Source organism: Cyprinus carpio, chromosome A8 (assembly GCF_018340385.1).
Source record: "Cyprinus carpio isolate SPL01 chromosome A8, ASM1834038v1, whole genome shotgun sequence".
Classification (NCBI taxonomy): domain Eukaryota; kingdom Metazoa; phylum Chordata; class Actinopteri; order Cypriniformes; family Cyprinidae; genus Cyprinus; species Cyprinus carpio.
In genome coordinates this window covers 11,091,374-11,111,254 of record NC_056579.1, presented here as the reverse complement: position 1 = coordinate 11,111,254, position 19,881 = coordinate 11,091,374, and the positions used below count along the sequence as shown (strand labels likewise).

Genomic DNA, 19,881 nt, shown 5'->3' with positions numbered 1-19,881 from the left:
AGGGCCAGTAGGTGGCGAACTGGAAGTAGACTTTTTTTTTGTGTGTTAATAGAATAAGATTATTATTATTAGAATAATTTGATTATATAAAATTATATATATATATATATATATATATAAATATAAATATATATATATATATATATATATATATATAATATATATATTTTATATATTATCAATTTTATATAATCAAATTATTTAACCGTTCAAAAATTAACATAAACTATTCTATTCTATTTTTTTTCTTTTCAATTTGTTTAAAATATAAATATAAAAATAAATATAGAAAATATAAAATTAACATAAAATTCTAAATTCTTCACCGTTCAAGGTTTAAGGTACATTATTTGTCACATACATACTGATATTACATATGTGTCATAAAAGGTAGCGATTTTTTTTTTCTTAATTCCTCGTCCTTAATTCCTGTGCATCTACAAACATAAACAACAAAGAATTGTGGGCATACACGCTCATAGTGGAAAATGAAATATAATATGTATTAAATAGCCAGATTGCACACCAAGGCTAAATTCTATACATAACAATCATAATTATGACTAAAGTCTTTCATAATAAGCAGCAAAGTTCTGAATACATATGCAATATTTAAGTGTAGACTTCACTGTAGACAATTACAGTGTTACAACAACAAGTAGCTGCCAATGTGGTAAAATACATATAACGTTACTTTGAATAGGATACATCAGAAGCGACATGTTACTCTCATGTCAAGGAATGTTGCCAAATTACAGGTTCTTTTTATATGTTTTATATTAGAGTGTTGGTGTTTTGTGAAATTAAACATCATATATTGTTCATATTCTACGTACATCAGAGCTCAGTTACAGGATGCCTCATAAGATAGGCTTCACTGTGGTCAGCTGGTCTGGTCATGAATTAAACAAAAATTACCAAAAAATAAACATCCATGCGAAAACCTTCAAACCCTTCATACACACCATATTAACTATCATTATCTTAATTATGTTACAATGTACAGTGGTTAAATTTTTGCATAATTTTGTAGTTAGGACTGGTTTCGAAGACAAACTATAGAAGTAGGATAATAATGATAAATAATTGATAACTATCAAGGCTATTTAATAGCTGATAATATTCACTTTAATAGCTGTTTACTGTCCATTCCCTCAATAATTAACAAAGATTAAAGTTCTGGAATACTTTTTTAGGAATATATTTTTCTAATTATTGTATGTAGGTTCTGTCCATTCCCTCAAGAAATCATATTGCAGTTGGTTGAGAGATGTCGTGTCCGGAAACTCCAGCTACTGGCCCATCAGTACCTGATCCCATCCAAGATCGAAATACACATTTCAGACATACTACATAAACCCAACTAATCCAAATCACACCAACAGTCTACACACATTCTCCACAGAAAAGGGTAACTAAAGGACCTAATTATCACTGCTATGTTCTGGTCATCATCAACATATAATGTGATTAAGTATATAACACCTAATGTTTTTGCTGAACTAACTGTATTGAGTGTAATGTGCTGTCTAGGTATGTTTCCCTCTCTGACAACGAAAAGACTGGTTTCAGAGCCAGAGAGCTGAAGTCTGTTCACGTTGATGCTGTTGGGTCTTACTTAAAGCTCACCTTTCACAGAAACCATGTTAATCAATACAACATCTACAATCAGGTACAAACAGATTCATGTGGGAAATTAGGGCTGATTTGTTTATTGTAATGTCACATCAATGTTATATCACATTCTTTCCTAAATTCTAGGTTGCATTGGTGGCCCTAAATATTTTGGGTGACCCTGTGGATGGAAATGACATAGGGACAGCAGTAAGTAACTTCAGTTTATGGAATTGTTCTCTTCACATCCTCTAGATGGCGATGGATTTCTGTTAAGCATGTAACAAGCAAAATTTCATAGAGACTATAGCAGATGTTGGGAATGATTCCTCAGTGCTTGGCTGAGCAGTTGGAGCAGTGTTGTTCATCATTCAGAAAGTAGAATTTAAGCTGAGCAGTTGGAGCAGTGTTGTTCATCATTCAGAACTGAATCGAGAATACTTTTGAAACTGTAGTTTTGCTCCCAAATTTGAATTAATGCTAAAAGCAGGATGTTGATTTTAATTTGTAAAGGAAGAATTTAAATTTACTCACATTTTATGTACATTTAGCTAAATTAATCTGTTATCTTAAAATAACCTAAATAATTTACTTGAAGTACCCCTTGATATTTTAAGTAGTGTTAAAATAATTTTATTTAATTTAATTTTTTATTTATTTATTTAGGAGTTTATCATTTGAAGTAAAATTAAGATTTGGAGTTTATCATTTGAATAGTATAAGTTAACTTTACTTTAAAAAAATATGGCTAGTATGTTAAAATGAACCATCCCTGTTTTGGAACAAAACATGCAGTGTTGTTTTGGACTAATGAAATTCCTGTGAACTGAAAACCAAATTTTAAATTCTGTTTTGCCTAACCTTGATTTGGATGCTTCTCATACTGACCACTAGATGGAGCAGAATTCATCTAAATGCCTGTATGCATGCATCAGGTTTTTTTTTTTGTGCCTTTCAGTTTAAATAAATAATAATTCATAATTTCAGTAGTCTTACAGCAGCATTTTTGTGTATATGCGTGTTGTGGTTCTTGAGCAGGTCTAATGGTGTAATATCTGTGTAATGTGAGTCTGAGCTCCATAAGCACAGCAGAGCTTCAGATCAGATCACTCATCAATATATCCATATCACCGTGACTTTCAGCCCTCCCCTTTCTCCTGTTCGCTTTATCCCACTACCCTCTGCTTTCTTTCTCATGCTCTCTTTCTCATCTTACTCTCACCTTGTCTCCCCCCTTTTTTTTCCCTCCACGACTTCCTCTCTCTCTCGTCCTCTCCCACCTTGCTAACAATCTCTGCATTGTTAATCTTTAATCCCTCTCTCTCTCTGTCCAGGCTGGAGTCTCTTTGTGTTATCCAGGAGTCTAGTGATAATCAGTTTTGGTTCACAGGCAGAAATCAAGATTTTTAACCTTTGTTTGTTGGAAAGATATTAATAGCCGGAAGACATTTGATTCAAAGGATGTTGTTTTTAGGCTATTAAATTCAGAATTTAAATGTATAAGTATATTATGTACACTACTGTTCAAAAGTTTGAGGTCAGTTAGCTTTTTTTTTTTTTTTTTTTTGAAAGAAGTTTCTTATGCTCACCAATGCTGCATTTATTTTTTGTAAAACTCTTGAGTAATTGTGAATGTTATAACAATGTGCAAATTAATTTTTTTTTATTATTTTAATGCATTTAAAGTAATTTATTTGATGGCAGAACTGAATTTTCAGCATCATTACTCCAGTCTTCACTGTCAAATGATCCTTCAGAAATCATTCTTATATACTTGATTGGAAACTTTTCTTATTATTATCAATGTCAAAAACTCTGGGGGGACTTTGGGGGAAACCATAATACATTTTTAGGATTCTATGATGAAAAAAAAATCACTTATTTGCCACTTTTAATAAATTGAATACATTCTTTCTGAATAAAAGCATTAATTACTTTCAAAACTGACCCCCTGTTCAAACTTTTGAACAATAGTGGGTTTTTTTTCTTTGCAATAACATTTAGCCAATTTCTTGTTTTTGTCCCAGCTAAGCAAAGATCAGCTGATTGATCAATATCTAAACAACAGCCAACACAGCTCAGCTTTGGATGGCACACACACCGGGTAAAAACTGAAATTATATTGCATTACAATAAACTTATGCACACAGTCTTCTGTCTTTCTCTTCTGTTTTCTCTTGTTATTTTGCAGGCTCTCAAGTTATGAATGTGACTCTATCTTGCCGCTCAATGACTTGGCGTTTGACATGTATCAGGACCCTGAGGTGGCTCATTTCATTCGTTTACTGGACCAGAAAAACAGGACATGGTTCGAGAGGAAAGATTTGATCTGGCCAAAAAACTCAAACAAGCTATTGAAAAACTTCAAAAAATTATCATATTTTCCCTTACACAACTTTGTTTGCACATGTAACACAACAATAATTTCACACACAGTATAATAATAATATTACACACTGGAGTGAAATGCATCCAGGTGTATTCTAATAGAGCTGTAACATTCCTTTAGTTACCTGTTAATTTTAGCCTGACAGTAATTACTAAGCAAATTACAGATGTCTTTTTTTTATATACCTCAGATAAGTGTTTAACAACCTCTCGTTTCTTTTTTTCAAATTTTCTCTTTTTCTTTTTAGGTGGGCGAGCGTTTGGGCCGGTATGATGTAGAGAAACACAGTGCCATAGAAAGAGAGGACTATGACACAGCCAAGCAGAAAAAGGAACAAATGGAAGCTTACAGACTCACCGTCTACAAACAGCTGGAGCTCCATGACCTGCTGGATGTCAGTCAGGTAAAACATCCATCCATATCTGTCCACATTTACACTCATGTTCAAATTTTTGGTTCAATAAGATTTTAAATAAGATTAAAAATAAAATAAAATTAATACTTTGCATTAAACAGATTCAGTAAGGCATTTGCAACATTAAAAATGATCAAAAGTGACAGTAAAAGCATTTGCAATGTTACAAAAAAATAATTTGAGCATTCTATTCATCAAAAAAGTATCATGGTTACCACAAAAATATTAAGAAGCACACTGATAATAATAATTGGAAGGATCATGTCACACTGAAGACTTGAGTAATGGCTGCTGAAAACCTTTGCCACCACAGAATTACATTACATTTTAAAATATATTAAAATAGAAAACACTTATTATAAACTCTAATAATAATTTACAGTATAACAATATTAAACAAAAAATCAAAAAAATGTAAAAAAATCCATCCATTGCACTTCTCAGAATGTCAGTTAATGACATCTATCCATCCATATTCCTGTATCCATCCATTGCACTTAATTCTTAGAAGTCAGTTAATGACTTTCATCCGTCCATATTCCTGTGTGTCTCTCTAAATTTCTTCTCCTGCAATGAATGCATGAATAAAGCATCTCTTGTGTTGTGAGGGACTCTAGCTCCAGTGAGATTTGTACTCTGATATGCTGGTTTCCCAGCTGAATAGTGATTGTGCTGGTTCTCCTGAGAAGCCAAGATACATACTTACACATCAGACAACAAAAGACACAGTCAGATATCAAATAATTACTACAAACACTTACAAACAAAGCCAGTATTCTGACAAAACTTGTGTTCTGCCTTTGTTCTGACAAACCTTTATCTGTAGCGTGTGGTTATTTTTTTCATACAGTCAATATCTGAAAAATAATAGGTTAAGGTTCTTAATATTTATTAGCCTTTTAATCATTTCATATTTAAAAATTTACTAATTAAAAATATAAAAAACTTTTATCAAATCAACAAAAATTCAAAAAATGTGTGAAACTTGTTTCAGATCCACAGAACTTCTGAGCTTCCCATCTCTGATTTTCCCTCTCCACGTGTTGGGACACAGAAAGACACGCCTCATCCAGCAGACTCACCCAGGAAGAGAAGACAGAGGCAACATGTCAAGGAGACAGATGAGCAGGACACTTTGAAAGCAGCTAGCCCCAAACATACCGTTGCCCAAACATCCCTCACTCCTCCTCATGTCCCCAAGATCGATGTCTTTGAAGTCTTTGATGTACACAGAATAAACAGCCATATAAGAAAAATAAAGTATGATGTTATTGTTCTAATGTGTTACTTGTGTCCACTTTTTTTTTTGTTCATTAATATATCTTATCACAAATGCTAATTTTAAGGTTACTTTCTGCTGTAATCCTCAGTCTTCCTTGATGAAACACTGCTTCTGTTCCTTTCCACCAATGTAGCTCTATCTTCACTGACACAAGGCTCTTTATAGATTTATTATTTAAATGTGCTTAACATGCATGCCAGGGATTTGCATTAGCTAGAGAGTTTTACGTTTAAAGATTTAATTAAAGGGTTTAATGGTGAAGTGTGTAATTCTTGTGCTACTAACGTAGTACTGCCCTAAACCATGCCAGAGGTCGAGATGTTTACACACTTCTGGAAGATATTTTTTTTAACATTAAAATGAGGTCTCTCTCTCTATATATATATATATACACATTAAGAAAAGTGGCAGAAAATAAATTAACAATTAAAATAAATAAACACACACATACACACATAAAAAAAAATTGAAATATAATCAAATGTAATATAATGCATAAACTTTCTATACATTTAAGAATCCTAAAAAATATATCATTTTTTTTAAGTGGGTATATTTAAGAATATAATTATCAGGGGGTTATTTGACTGTGTCAGATGACAAAGACTTTTCTTAGAGGACCTTTCATTTTCATTTTCGGTCCCACTTTATATTAAGGGCCTTAACTACTATATACTTACATTCTTATTCAAAAAATCATTTGGTACTTTTATTTTTAAACTTTTTATTGTACATCTTTTAAAAATCCTAAAAAAATAACATCTGTAAATTGTTTGTAATTACATGTATAATTACACTGTGACCCATCCCTATATTTAAGAACCCACCCTTAAACCTACCCATACCACCAAACCTGAACCTTACCCATATTCCACCTCAATAGCAGCATGTTTTGCATGTCAGATGACTCAGTCAAAACTTTCCAACACCTTTTAAATTAAATATAAAAGGAAAACAGACCAACAAATTTAAAATAATATGAATCATTCTGTTCATCACCTTTGAAATAACATGTAAGATGAGAACACAGCTAGTGATTGAAAATTATAGGATGGAAGGCAGACCAGTCTTTCCAGTTTTAAATAAACCCTCAACTGTAACAGTATTTATATTTCTCACTAAAAACAGAAATTAAACAAATTTAAAAAAAATATATATTTTAAATATTTTATTAAAGTCTTTGACATAGAATCAATATTTGAATTTTTGTATAAAAATGTTTGGAGTCATGGAATCAACATGAGTATTTATGTATGTATTTTCACAGATCAGTTCCCTTCCTTATGACGAGAGGCCTTTACCAGCACTTAGAAAGAGGTCGAGTGATCAGCCAATCAGTGAGCTCGATGAGATGCCCCCTCTGACAGACACAACTATCCCATGTAGTCCTGGGGCCACAGGACAACCAGAACCCCTCACAGAGAAAGCTCAGAGAGAGGCCAGTCTGCCCATCGACATCTTTGGAGACAGTCTGGTTAGACACTCATTTACAGCCTCCAGGTCATCGATTTTAGTATTTACAAAACTGGTATAAATTATTTGTTTTCAAATCAAAATCATATTAACAACAACTAAAAAATATACATATTAGTTTAAAAAAAAATAAATATTAAGTTATTTATGACAAAAAATTTAGTTTACTGTCTCACAGAACTATCCAAACAATAAATTACAAAGGTCAAATGGTCAGCTGGTGTACTCTTTTTTACTGTCTCACAGCACTGGGCAAACTCTACGTGACACTGGGCCAATTCTATGTGACACTGGGCAAACTCTATGTGTCAAATGGTCATCTGGTGTATTCTGTTAGTGTGCTGTTTCTGGAATTTAATCCTCACTTTCTCTTTCTCGGTCTGTTTCTCAAAGGTGGCAGGTGCCGATTCCAAGATGTTGTCCTACAGGGAGGATGCTTTTGCTGACAGTCTACAAGAAACTGATGGAGGTTCCACCTGGAACCCCAAAAGCAGAACTGCGGAGAATGACTAGAGCAGCTGTGTTCCTCTGCAAGAAAGCTCTCACAGATAAAGTGTCATCTGTACGAGAACTCTATCTTTATTTTGCCAAGTCCTTTTCTCCGATTTTATCACTCCCCTTCTTTTGTTTCTCAGCCTCTCCTACTCTCTTTCTTACTCTGACCCTCTCTTTCTAATTTCTCTCATGTTCCCATCTTTTCAGTTTGGTTTCAGGCTAAAGACAGAATGGCACCATCAGCACGACTGATAGTAGTGACTGTTTAGCAGGTGTCGTGTTCTGTCCAGTATTGTGGATTATCTGTGGAAGTGATACAGCAACAAATGTAGTGGAAAGCTTGGCTTATCTCTCCCAAGGGTGAACTTAGCCAGGTTTTCTACTAACAGTGGGTATGAGGGGGAGAAGACAGACCAACTGTAGAAAAATTAACAGGAGATTTGGATAAATCGTAATGCTCAGTATATGGTGGTTGTAGAATGAGAGTTCCTTACAGTTGAAAAAGCCAATTTCTTTTTTTGATAGAGACATTGAGTGCAATTTTTTTATTTTTAATAACTTTCACACTTATTACCTGGACCTGCCTGAAAAACAAACTAATAAATCTCGCAGTCTATGGTGTTACAAACTATCATCATTTTAATAGTGACTTCTATTAACCATGGCCTAGCACTCAAAATAACTAAATTAAAGAATGAATTAATTTTATAGAGTAACTTTACTAGGAACTGTAATATTATTATTTTTTTTAAATTGAATTGTAAAACTGTCGGTCTGACCCTTTCTGATATAAGGGAATTGATTGATTAAAATGAAAGACATACAAACCGTCTACTAAAGAAAATATTTAAAACTTTTTACCCTGGTGGTAAATTTAGCATACAGTATTTGTTTTTTTCTTACTACCTGCAGTGACATGTATGAAATATTCTTGACATTAAGCAACCCAAATGAAAATATGAGGAACACAATCTGTACCTGTTTGTTATAAATATGAACAAAACAGCTAAATGTTATAGGCACAAAATCAAGAATAGTTTTTCTGTTCATGGAATTTTTCCACTGACCTCAGGCTCTTACTGTTCATTAAATGGTTTTTTACAATTTGCCATGACATTGAGTAACGTGTATTAATGAACGTTTAGCTGTTTTTTTTTTTTTTTTTTTTTTTTTTTTTTTTTTTTTTTTTTTGCATATAAATAGATCACTTTCTAACCCTCATGTATTCTCAAAGCACATGCATGTTTGTGGTTGTGGCGTGACAGCTGTTTTTTATTGTGCTGTCAGTCCTTAGATAAATCATGCACATTAAAAGTCGTGGCCTTCAGTTTCATTCTAAACCGTTTTAAATGGTTGTACTGAGAGTCTGAACAATGTGCCCACTGCTGGACACATTCCAGTGACCCTCTCCCCACGGTTGTTTAGCTAAACTAACACAGCACAGCATTTAACTGTGTGCTTTAACTGACCTGTTGGCGTTACTCTGCGCCATGTGTTGCTGTAAAGGCCTTAGGCGGTTTCTTACACAGCTTCTGTTTATAATTGCACCTTAAAACTGCAATTCTGGTGGAAAATGATTCCAGGTGGTTCTAAAATAAACATGCCTTGTTAATGAATACATTTTAAAAATGAATATTCAGTATTTTTCTTGGGTTAGATGGTAATTTGTAATGGGTACACAGAGGTTCCAACATGAAGTTGTTTATAAACACTATAGAAACTCTTAAACTCTGTCATGGGATGTAAAAGTTGCTTTTTTAAAATGATAGAATATCATATGAAATGTGACAATATTGAATATAAACCCTGCATATGAATTTTAGTGTGTAAAGTAACAACTGTCTGTATTTGTATTGCATTTTGCATCTCTGAATCTGCTTCGAATGATTCTGAGTGAGTTTATTCCCAACCATCTGCTGGGCAAATCTGAGATCAGTCACTGTGTGGAACAGACTTGGAATAATCTGCTCTCCAGGGCTGGAGAATCAACCCTGAGGCTGAGAACCCCAGCTATTACCTTCATACAGGTCAGTACAGAGTTTTGAAATAACTTATCTGTATACATCTGTAATGAAGCGACTACTGCAGCTATTCAGGTCATTGAGTGTGATGTGGTAAAATTCCACTCAAAAAATTGTCAACAGAAAAACATATCCAGTTGAATAGAAAAACTTTTCTTGATGACCTGACTTGCAGAGAATCTGGAATTGTCAAATATTTGTGGTTTTCTGGTAGCCTGAGTAGAGATCTTGTCATTTACTGTAACCCTGCTATGAAATTTCCTCATTTCAATCTGCCAAATTTTGTCTGAACAATTTCATAAACAGGTCTGGGCACAAAACACTTTAAAAAGACTCCTAAAGATAGTTTTGTGGCTTCTCATCCATCAGCTCTGCGGCCTTCTTAATTTGACCATACTCCTTAAAGTTAACAAAATGGTCTTTTAGCAGGTAGAGCTTCTAATTTAAAATTTAATTTGGGAAAAAAGGATAAAAAAAATATTCAGTGGCATATCTGAAATTTTTATCCAATAAAATGTTTTCTAGAATGGCAAAAAGTCCCTTTTGCTAATTCAGTGTGCTTTTTTTTTGCAGTAAATTATTGTTCACGACTTTTCCGTACATCTGTGTATCATACTTTTTTTCTTGACATTGGTCTTACAGACCTAGATAATGTGATTTTATTTCAGTATATACGTTAATCTAATGTAAAACCATGCTGTAGCTCCATTGTAACTGTGCATGTAAATGTAGTTATATTATACATACTGATAACCAGTGGTACAATCACAATATACAATATTTTAATAGATTGTATATAAGGAATATAATGTATACGCTATTAAAAAAGCAATGGAGAATGTGACCCAGACAGATCAACTTGTTGTTCAGAAAAATACCGTGCGAAAGAAAAGCTGAAGTACTTTGTCTTGTGACAGTCATCATGATCTGTGTGATAAGGATGGACATTTTTCAGGTTCCTGGAAAACTGAGGATGTTTTAAAGTGTTCTGACTGACAGACACTGATTTGTGTCGGTTTTAGTTGTTGATAGACAGGTTGTGTCTCTGTAAGCATTGTGTACAACTTTGTTGCATATTGCACTGTATAAATAAAGATATTTGTGACTCATGCATGTGGGAGGTAAAGTACAGCAAAGGCCACACATTGTTATGAATAATTTGATGATGTACTCTGATACCAATGCTGTATATTATTATAAATCATACAGCCCAATATTATGTTAAATAATAATCACTCATTATTGATTAAAATACCCAAAATATCATCCTCAACCATCTTTTAGAAATGACTCATGCAATCATTGCAGAGTTTAACATTATGCAAATGAGCAGTGATGTAATCACCATGGGATTTTATCAACAACAAAGTTATCCAGAAAATGTTCTCCAAGTTTGAGTTCTCCATTAGTATCTTGTTTATGATGCAGTATGCTGCATGATGATAAATACAACACATTTCTCTCCAGAATATTAATTTTTAGCATCAAGAAAAGCTGATTCATTGTCAAAGTAGAATAACATCCTTTTTGTGTTTTCTTTATCCATTTGTGTTCATATGCTCAGCCGCTATGGTTAGTTGTGCTGCCCACTAATAACGATAGAGCAGCCAGCAGTGGGAACACTTACTACCAAATGTACAGCAAACCTGCTGGCCTCCAGTGATAAAATCGCTGAAAAAAGTATTCAAATAAAAATATACAAATATTTACATATTATTTTTACACTAAACAGACCTGTATTGATTGCAATATATTTTTGAGAATTTATAAATGTGTAAGAAAGAGTGTGTGTTGTAACTTGAATGCTGTTATGAGACCACACACTCTGACTGCCATTAGGTGTCAGCTGTTGGGTGCATGTGCAAACCCAAACTGTGCTTTAGCATCTAAGACCGCAAACAAATATTTGGGGTTTTATTGGCCAAAATAACACAAATTTAACCTTTCTGTTGGGATCTGAAGGTTAATTTTATTCTCACAGCTATCATTAGGATTTTTGAGGGCTTCATTAGACTGAAACAAAGTAGCCTTTGTATGACAGAGAGGGTGTAGTCGACCCTACGTAATGTCTGTTACCATTAGTTTCTTAAAAAGCCGGTTCTGACAGCCAGTTGCATATCCATTGCATAGTTTATGAAAATCATCCAAGCAAAGTCTAATTCTCCCTCTCTCTGCCCCAGCACCTAGATGTACAAAATGGTTAAGCTGTTAAAATTGCAGTTCCTTAGGGTCTTATTTTCTTCAGGGTCTTGTCGTTGTCGTAGACAGTTTTATCTTTTTGTTGTGTTTTTTCTTTTGGGATCTATGCAGTTTGAAGTATGTTTGCAATGCAAACTTGTGGCACTTCGACAACAGAGAATGTAAAATTTCACAAGGAACTGCACTGCGAGGTTTCTGTCTGTGTTCCAGTTGGGCTTCTGGTTTTGCTTGTTAGCTTGGAAGGTTTATGTACACCACACCTAGGTGGCCTGTAGTCTCATTTTTTTCCACATGATTTAGTTAGGTGGGTAATGGTATATCAGTTATCATGCAATGTTAGAGTTTTTAATATTTTAATATTGGCCATTTATTGTTATTGGCCATAACAATAAATAATTATCAGCTTATCTGTATCAGCCAGAATTTACATATCGTTGGTATTTATGGACTGGATACTAAAGGGGTTAGTTTTACCATTATCTCATCATTTATACACCCTCATGTTGTTTAAAACCTGTATGACATTCTTTCTTTCATGAGTCTTATGGACAACTTGTGGACTTTAAAATATCTGGACAGATGCAGGCCATAGTAAGCTTGTTGTATAGATTAAAGCAGTCTGGAATTTCTATAAACAAGTCATACAGGTTTGGAACAATGTGAAGAACAGTAACAGTACAGTTATTTTTAAACTTTTCTTTAGATAGATATTTTTGCAATTATCAGCAATGAATCAGCTCCCAAATGTCCTTTTAAATATTTTTGGGGTCTTTCTGTTAGTTTGGTCTTTTTCATTGGTGATCTCCCACGAAATGGTTGCTGTAGGTTACATGGAGGGATGGCTGCTAAATGCCTCCTGCTTGCTGGTTTCCCGGGAGATGAGATGGGCTTCAGGGCACAGCAGAGAGGCGATTGGGTTTCTTGTAATTAAAATGAGAGATCCAGAGCCTAGGGGCAGATGAATGGGATCTGTGTATGGAGAATGGGAGAGAGAAAGTGAGGGACAAATATTTGGAATATAATGCAAATGTTTTACAGAAGGTAAAAATATATGTTTAGTTATTATCGGTGTTAAAAACAGTGCTGCTTAATATTTTTGTGGAAACCATTATTCTTAGATACTAGATAAATCTTACTGGCACCAAAAGCTTTAACAGTAGTGCATCTATTCTAAAATCACTTGATTATATTTAAATGAATTAATAATTAAATATATTTGTGTGTGATGTATGTTGTGTAAGTTTCTGGCAGGTGGATTGGAGCACAGCGATGCCTCAGTGCAGGAACTCTCTGTGAGAGTTGTCCAGGCTATGTACGGTCTTCATGGAAAAGCAGTTCTGAATTATCTGCCACCTGATGACACCAGCACACGTAAAAATGTCCTCTACAAGAACCTTTTTGACTCACTTGCCAAGTTAAATGGAAACACCATCAACACACGGGTAAAACCGGTCTGGAGAGCATTGTTAGCCTTAAGTTTCATGATTAAAACACTTGGAATGTTTGTGTGTGGGCTTTGGGAATGTTGGGATACTGCATTCAGTCTCTCTGTCTCACTATTTTACTTCAAAAGCCAAAAAAGGGTCAGAAAAAGAAGATGGTAAGAAAGAAAAAGAGGAAATCAGGAGCTTACAAGAGCAGCTTGCAGTGCTGAAGGAGATCAGTGTAGGTTGATGGGTCACGCGTGGCCTAGTCTCTTCTATTTTGTTTTTAATGCTCTCACAAAAAATGTCTTTCTTCACATCTGGCACTAACATTTTCATATCTGAAAGTTCTTTAGCTAGATTGCACCTGGACTGAATGACTGTTGAGACCCTTTTGGTCATCAAATGTACAAATAGATGAATTCATAAATGCATTAAAGATGTGAATATGTGTTTTAGGAGAAAGGGAAGGAAAATACCAAAGTACCTGAGAAAAAAGCAGAGAAGGCAACCAAATCAGGTGTGTAAAGTGGTGTTTTTTGTGAACCATCTCAGTAAAGATCAGTCTTATATAATAGCAGCAAACACTGCAAATCATTCACAAGCTAGTCTTTCAGCTTACCAGCTTTTGTTCTTTGTGTTTTTGTTTTAAGGCTTAACATGTCACCATGTTAAATTATCGAGTTGAAATAATATAAAGGATCAAAAATATATCTAAGGGCTTCCAATCAAAATGTCTGATGGGACATTTTTAAACTAAACCTGCCACAGTCACAGATCTTTGTATCTGTCTTTTAGCTGGATGTCTGTATGCCCTTCTTTGTATTTGTTTATGTAACTTTAGTCAAATAATAAAAACAGCGAGAACCAGACCATCACTCTTTCTTTATTCTCTCTAAAGCACACATCACAATGCACTTCCTCAAATTACCATCTAATTAGCCAGTACTTAACAAACTTCCCTGCTTGTACTGCCTACACATCAGTATTAACCCTCAGTTTTGGAATGGTAACCGAGAGGGGCCAATTTAATAGCTTGGAAATATACTGTTTATTTAACATTGGACCATCAGGATGATTGTTAAATTTGAAATCACTTTAAATTAAAACTGAAAAGGCTAATTCTAAATATGAATAAATACTACAATATTATATAAACAAAACTAAAACGACATAAGTGTAAATTCAGTCTGAGCAGAATGTGAGGGTTAAATATGTTTCTCTTGGTTTCAGCAGGTGTTAAGAAGGTAAACCAGTCTGTACCTGCTGTTGTGAAAAGCAGTGGACCATCTGGAGTTAACTTCTTAGACAAGTAAGCACTTCTTCTTGTCACTTCTTCGTTGATTCTCTCAACTGAGCAGTTAGTAATTCTCCCAGTCAGTAGAATCTCAGTTTATGGAGAGTTTCTGGTTCAGTACCACTCTGCAAAGTCAAGGTTTTGTCTTGTGTAGCTGTTATAAATGCACTAATATTATCTCACCAAGACATCTGGAAAGTGATAGCATAATGTGCAGTGCTAATGGGCTCTCATTTAATAAGTTTCTCTTTGTACTGCTGGGAAAACATCTTAATAGCATGTTGAGTGAGAAATGAAAGATCAAATCAGAGTTGATGCTGGTGCTGTTTTTTCTAGTCTGTGTATTTTCTGTGGAGAGAGAGATTAATCATTCACTGAGGATGGACTCGACCTGCACTACTGGAAACACTGCCCGATGCTGCAGCGCTGCCTTCAGTGCAGACAGGTACACACACAAACACACACACACACACACACACACACACACACACACACACACACACACACACACACACACACACACACACACACACACACACATGCACACGAGCTGTCATATTTCAAAATATTTAATATTGGTTACACTACTTCTCAATTTGCAAAGTGTGTTAATAATGTAGTATGTTTATGTGTTTGTTAGGTGGTGGAGATTGCGTGCCTGACAGAGCACTTGCTGACTGAGTGTGAGCAGAGGGCAAATTTCACCCAGTGTCCTCTATGCTCCGAGGCTCTCACCCGAGATAAGCTAATTGAACATGCTCAATGCGCTTCTTGCAATGGTGAGTCTATGTGTGGTTGCCCAGTGTTTTTGTTTCATGCTCATCCAGAAAGCACACTCAGTGCTGTTACAAATGTGATACCAGGGTACAAAATGAACATTTGGCAGGTGAATTGAGGTAATGGCAATTCTTTCTTACTGGCCATGATATTCTAGTTTATGTGAAACATACTGTACAGAGATTTTGTCCTTACAACAGTATAATTTTTTATCTGTTGATTTTCTTGCATATTTATGATGAACAGTGCTGCTTATGGAGTCCTTTGCAACATCAGATACTAATTGTGTCTGTTCTCTGTGAAGGACACAGACAATTTCGTATTTTCCTCCTACTTCCATTTAGACAGGTTAATGAGAATAATATTTTACATGTTGCCGCTTGAATTTCTTAAGAAAAAACAACAACAACATTCCATTCAAATAATAGGCATAAGAAGATTAAAAAATTTGTATGATCTTCCAGTTCCCACATAATATCACAGACGAGTAACTGCACCTTTTTACACACTTTTACTTGCATTTAGTGCTTGGCATGTGTTAATATTGGTCCCTTTGTGTCGCACTCTTATTATGCATAAAAATCAGATAAGACAGCCACTCTCTCATCAGATCGGTCACATGACAGTGTCACTAAAAATAACCTTTCACAACTGCTGATTTTTTTCCGAGCAGTGTTGTGTTGTTTCTGAAATTTTCTGCATTCATTTAGTTGTGTTTCCTGGTGATGGATTTATTCTTTTGTACTTTTTGTCAGCACCAACTTCTGGAGAAAATTGTAATCACTGTCCTCTCTGCCATGAAAACTTCGCCTCAGGGGAGGAGGTGAGATCACACACAAACACACCCACAAGGTGCAACTCTAAATCATCAACTCATTTATTGTCATTAAAAACAAAATAACAAACAAACCTGGTGCACAAATGCAATCTGCCACAACAGTAATGACTGAAATGAATTTAAATTATTTATCCATCACAAAGAAACTGAAAATTCTTGGTGTATTTTGTTTCTCTGTTGCATGTCATACAGATGAGCTCATGATCTGTGACTGACAGTAGAGAGGTGTTCACTCAAGAGTTATTTACCTCTCAGCTCTGAAAAGTCACATGAAGTACTGCCTCCAGCTGATATACAATGTTTTACGTGAGGTTTGTGTCTTCTGTGTTAAATGAATAATGTGTCACGTCATGTACAACATTGTCCAAATCATAAACCTGTTTTTGTGAGGGTTACACTGTCCCTGAAATACAGTGTGAGCTTTTGTTTTCTACACAATCTTGTTAAGATAAAGAGAATGATGCATACCAATATGTGAAGAATACACTTCACTGACATTAAACAAATTATTACATAAAATGAGATGCAGTTGTCAGTATCTTTAACGATATCAATTATCTTTGATTAATTTTAATGGACGCAAATGATGTCGTCATTGCAGTATGCCAAAATATGTAGTCTTTCACTCATAATTCATGATTTCCTTTTATTTATATAATTTTGCTAATAATTTATTCATATTTTGAATTTGGTTTTATTTTAGATTTTCTGTTTTCATTTTCAATTTTGGTTAAAGTTTTAGTACTTTTATGTGCTTTTGTAATATATATTCAATTAATTAATTTTTATAATCACAACACTGGTTCAGGAAATACATTTGTTGTTCTCGACTTCTAAGAGCTCTTTTGCTAGAAAGACATTGTTAGCAATATTATTTCTGAGGTTTAGGAATATAAGAACACTGATAGGAAATCAAAACTGAAACCAACTCCATAGGTAGAGGTTATTTACATTAGAGCACCCATGATGATAAGTGAATGACTCCAGTATTAAAGTGAGTATTAAAGTCTCTCTCACATACACGTTGCTTGTACAGCAGTGTAACAGTGCATGTCTTGTATTTGCAGGGCTGGAGGAGGAGAGCAGTACAGCAGAGCACTCTCTCACACGCACAAGGTGATCATTCATCTCCTTTAGCCTCAATGAGACCTTTACAACCCCACACTGTCTCCTACAAGTCCCTGCTGCCCCACATTACCTCAATTCCACCTCAAAGAGTCCCACAATGCCCCATCCTCCCCACACACACTGCCTCTGAATAAATGGACTGTTCATTATATTATAATTTTGAATACTGTGTTTACTTTGGCTAAACTATGCAGCATCGCACAATGCATTTCTCATTAACTCCTCAGTTTTTCTCTAATTCTCATCCCTAATAAAAGTCACCCATAACAAATACAGCCAGCAAAACAACAGCTAAGACAACAACGGTCATATCCGAGTCCAAGACTCGAGGGCTGGGCAGAGGCAGTCGCATCCCCGCTCCTGCTTTTAGGATCAACAGACGCACCAGAATTCCTCCAGGCAAGGCCTCTACCAAAAGAATACAACAGGCATAGCACATGGGATAAATGCTAACTCTAGTAGCTTTGCTGGAATAATCTCATATGTGTGATTCATAGCAAAAAAACACAAATCTACTTTATATGAAGTTATCAAATAATGCATTACTGCACTAATTGCTGTACTGATTTAGAAATATTCCTATAAGACACAGCATCATTATTCTAAGCACACATTATCATTGACACCTGATATAAAATTTACCCATAAATGAATGTAAAATATTATGTCGATGGTTTGTGAACAAAAATACTTGAGCAGAAAAACAGAGCTGTTTATGAGCAGATAAGCACTATGTATTTTGCTCTGTTTACCATTTCATGTGGATCACCTGGATTTTTTTGTAATCTATTTGATTTTATTCTTGTATGTTGTTTTGTACTTGTTTGTTTAGTGTGCATGCGTGTGTGTGTGTGTGTGTGTGTGTGTGTGTGTGTGTGTGTGTGGAGTATGTGAATATTTAGCCAAACAAAAAAATTAACATTTAAAAATAAAGCAAAAGCATCATTAGCACCATAGCCAAAAAGTAGCCTTTGAAAAGAAAGTAAACAATTCTGTCCAAGAGATTTAAACATCAGACAGATTCTCATCGTGTCTGATTGAGATAATGCACTTCAATTTCCTGCAGCACTCGCTTTTCAACAATTAGGTGAGCCATAAGGGATGATGATGCTATTAAGACTCTTATTTCATATGTTTGGTCTTTGCATTTGCTTCAGTATTAAAGAAACTCTTGGCCCTGTTTGTTGGCACCTAAACTTTTTTTATCTAGTGTGTGATGTGTTAAATCACAGGGTATGATCTGCATCAGACTATGCTGTTCTATTGATTGTGTTATAAAAGTAATGATTTAGTCCAGTCATGCTTATGAAATCATTGAGTCCGAAGATATGAAACATTATGATAGACAGTCTGAGTGGAACAGGCTGATCATGTGCCTGAAAATAAGCCATAATGTAACTTTTTTAATTATTAAAGTCAGTTTCCCTATTGTGTGAGCCAGGGAGTGAATTTTTACAGGTACAACCACAATAAACCGGAATAAAACAAACCAGTTTAAAACTGATTGTGATCTCAGCAGAGGCGTTTCTTTTTAAGAACGTCTTCTGGAGTCATAGCTGACATTATGCCTTGTCTGTAGCTCCTACAGCTCAATGCTGAGACATCCTGCAGACATGATTCAGTCATGTGGCTTTACAGAGATGTTTGATATTTAAATATATCACTTATTTATTAAATAAGTCAACCTAATTATTATTTCAGAGTTGAGAGAGTGCTCTAAAAACATCCAATTGTTTTCACAGATGACTGACACATACCCAATAGTATTCATTTTTCAGTCAAAATTGAATAATTTTGTTTACTGGTAATCTATAGAGTATCATAGATTGTTTTTGTGGAGCTTTTTTGTATTTGCTTTTATTTGGATTTATTTTATTTGCAGCATCAAAATTAAGAAGCACAGCAGAGTTTTTGGTAATCTGGAGGAGGTACCTGAAAATACTTCACTAATGTGTATTGTCAGTTCTCAAGGACATGATAGCAAACTTCATTTGGGAAAACACAATTTGTACATTTTTTTACAAGTGTACAGTTCACAACTTTAATGTTGTCTGTACAGGCTTGTTTGCACTTGCAATGAGAAAATTTAAGACATTGCAAAACGAGTTTGAAGATTTATACTGATTGTAATTTGAATTGTGTCACCACACATTAATTATATACCCCTCACCTCCTAAGAGCATTGATATCAGCAGAAGCTAAAATCTGTTTTGTAGCTTTGTTTTAAATACATTTATTTGAATAAAATTGTCACATGCTTGTTTTTCTTTTTTTTTTTTTGATCTGTAAAAATACTCCATAAAAGTTATTTGATTGTGACATAAACACCAACCCAAAACAACTCATCTGACAAATGTTTGGTTGATGATGTTGAGTGTATGATATGCAATGTTATTCACCAAAAATGGAAATGATGCAGATCAATGTAATTTACTCATCCTCATGTTATTTCGGACTTGTATGACTTGCTTTCTTCCACGGAACACCATAGAGAATATTTCAATTTAATTACATTAAATTATGAATAAT

At 34.5% G+C, this 19,881-nt stretch overlaps 1 protein-coding gene across 1 annotated transcript; it reads left to right on the top strand.

Annotated features, from left to right (window-relative positions):
• Positions 1-855: 855 nt before the first annotated feature.
• cep104 (centrosomal protein 104) lies at positions 856-18,186 on the top strand. The gene is given in 21 exon segments (XM_042763031.1): positions 856-882; positions 1,197-1,411; positions 1,534-1,672; positions 1,762-1,824; positions 3,642-3,718; positions 3,806-3,906; positions 3,909-3,983; positions 4,249-4,406; positions 5,413-5,625; positions 6,968-7,174; positions 7,567-7,611; positions 7,613-7,735; positions 9,501-9,695; positions 13,124-13,329; positions 13,457-13,553; positions 13,772-13,832; positions 14,546-14,624; positions 14,946-15,054; positions 15,250-15,388; positions 16,142-16,284; positions 17,610-18,186. Coding segments are annotated over 21 exon segments (2,649 nt in total). The 3' UTR covers positions 17,787-18,186.
• Positions 18,187-19,881: the final 1,695 nt, after the last annotated feature.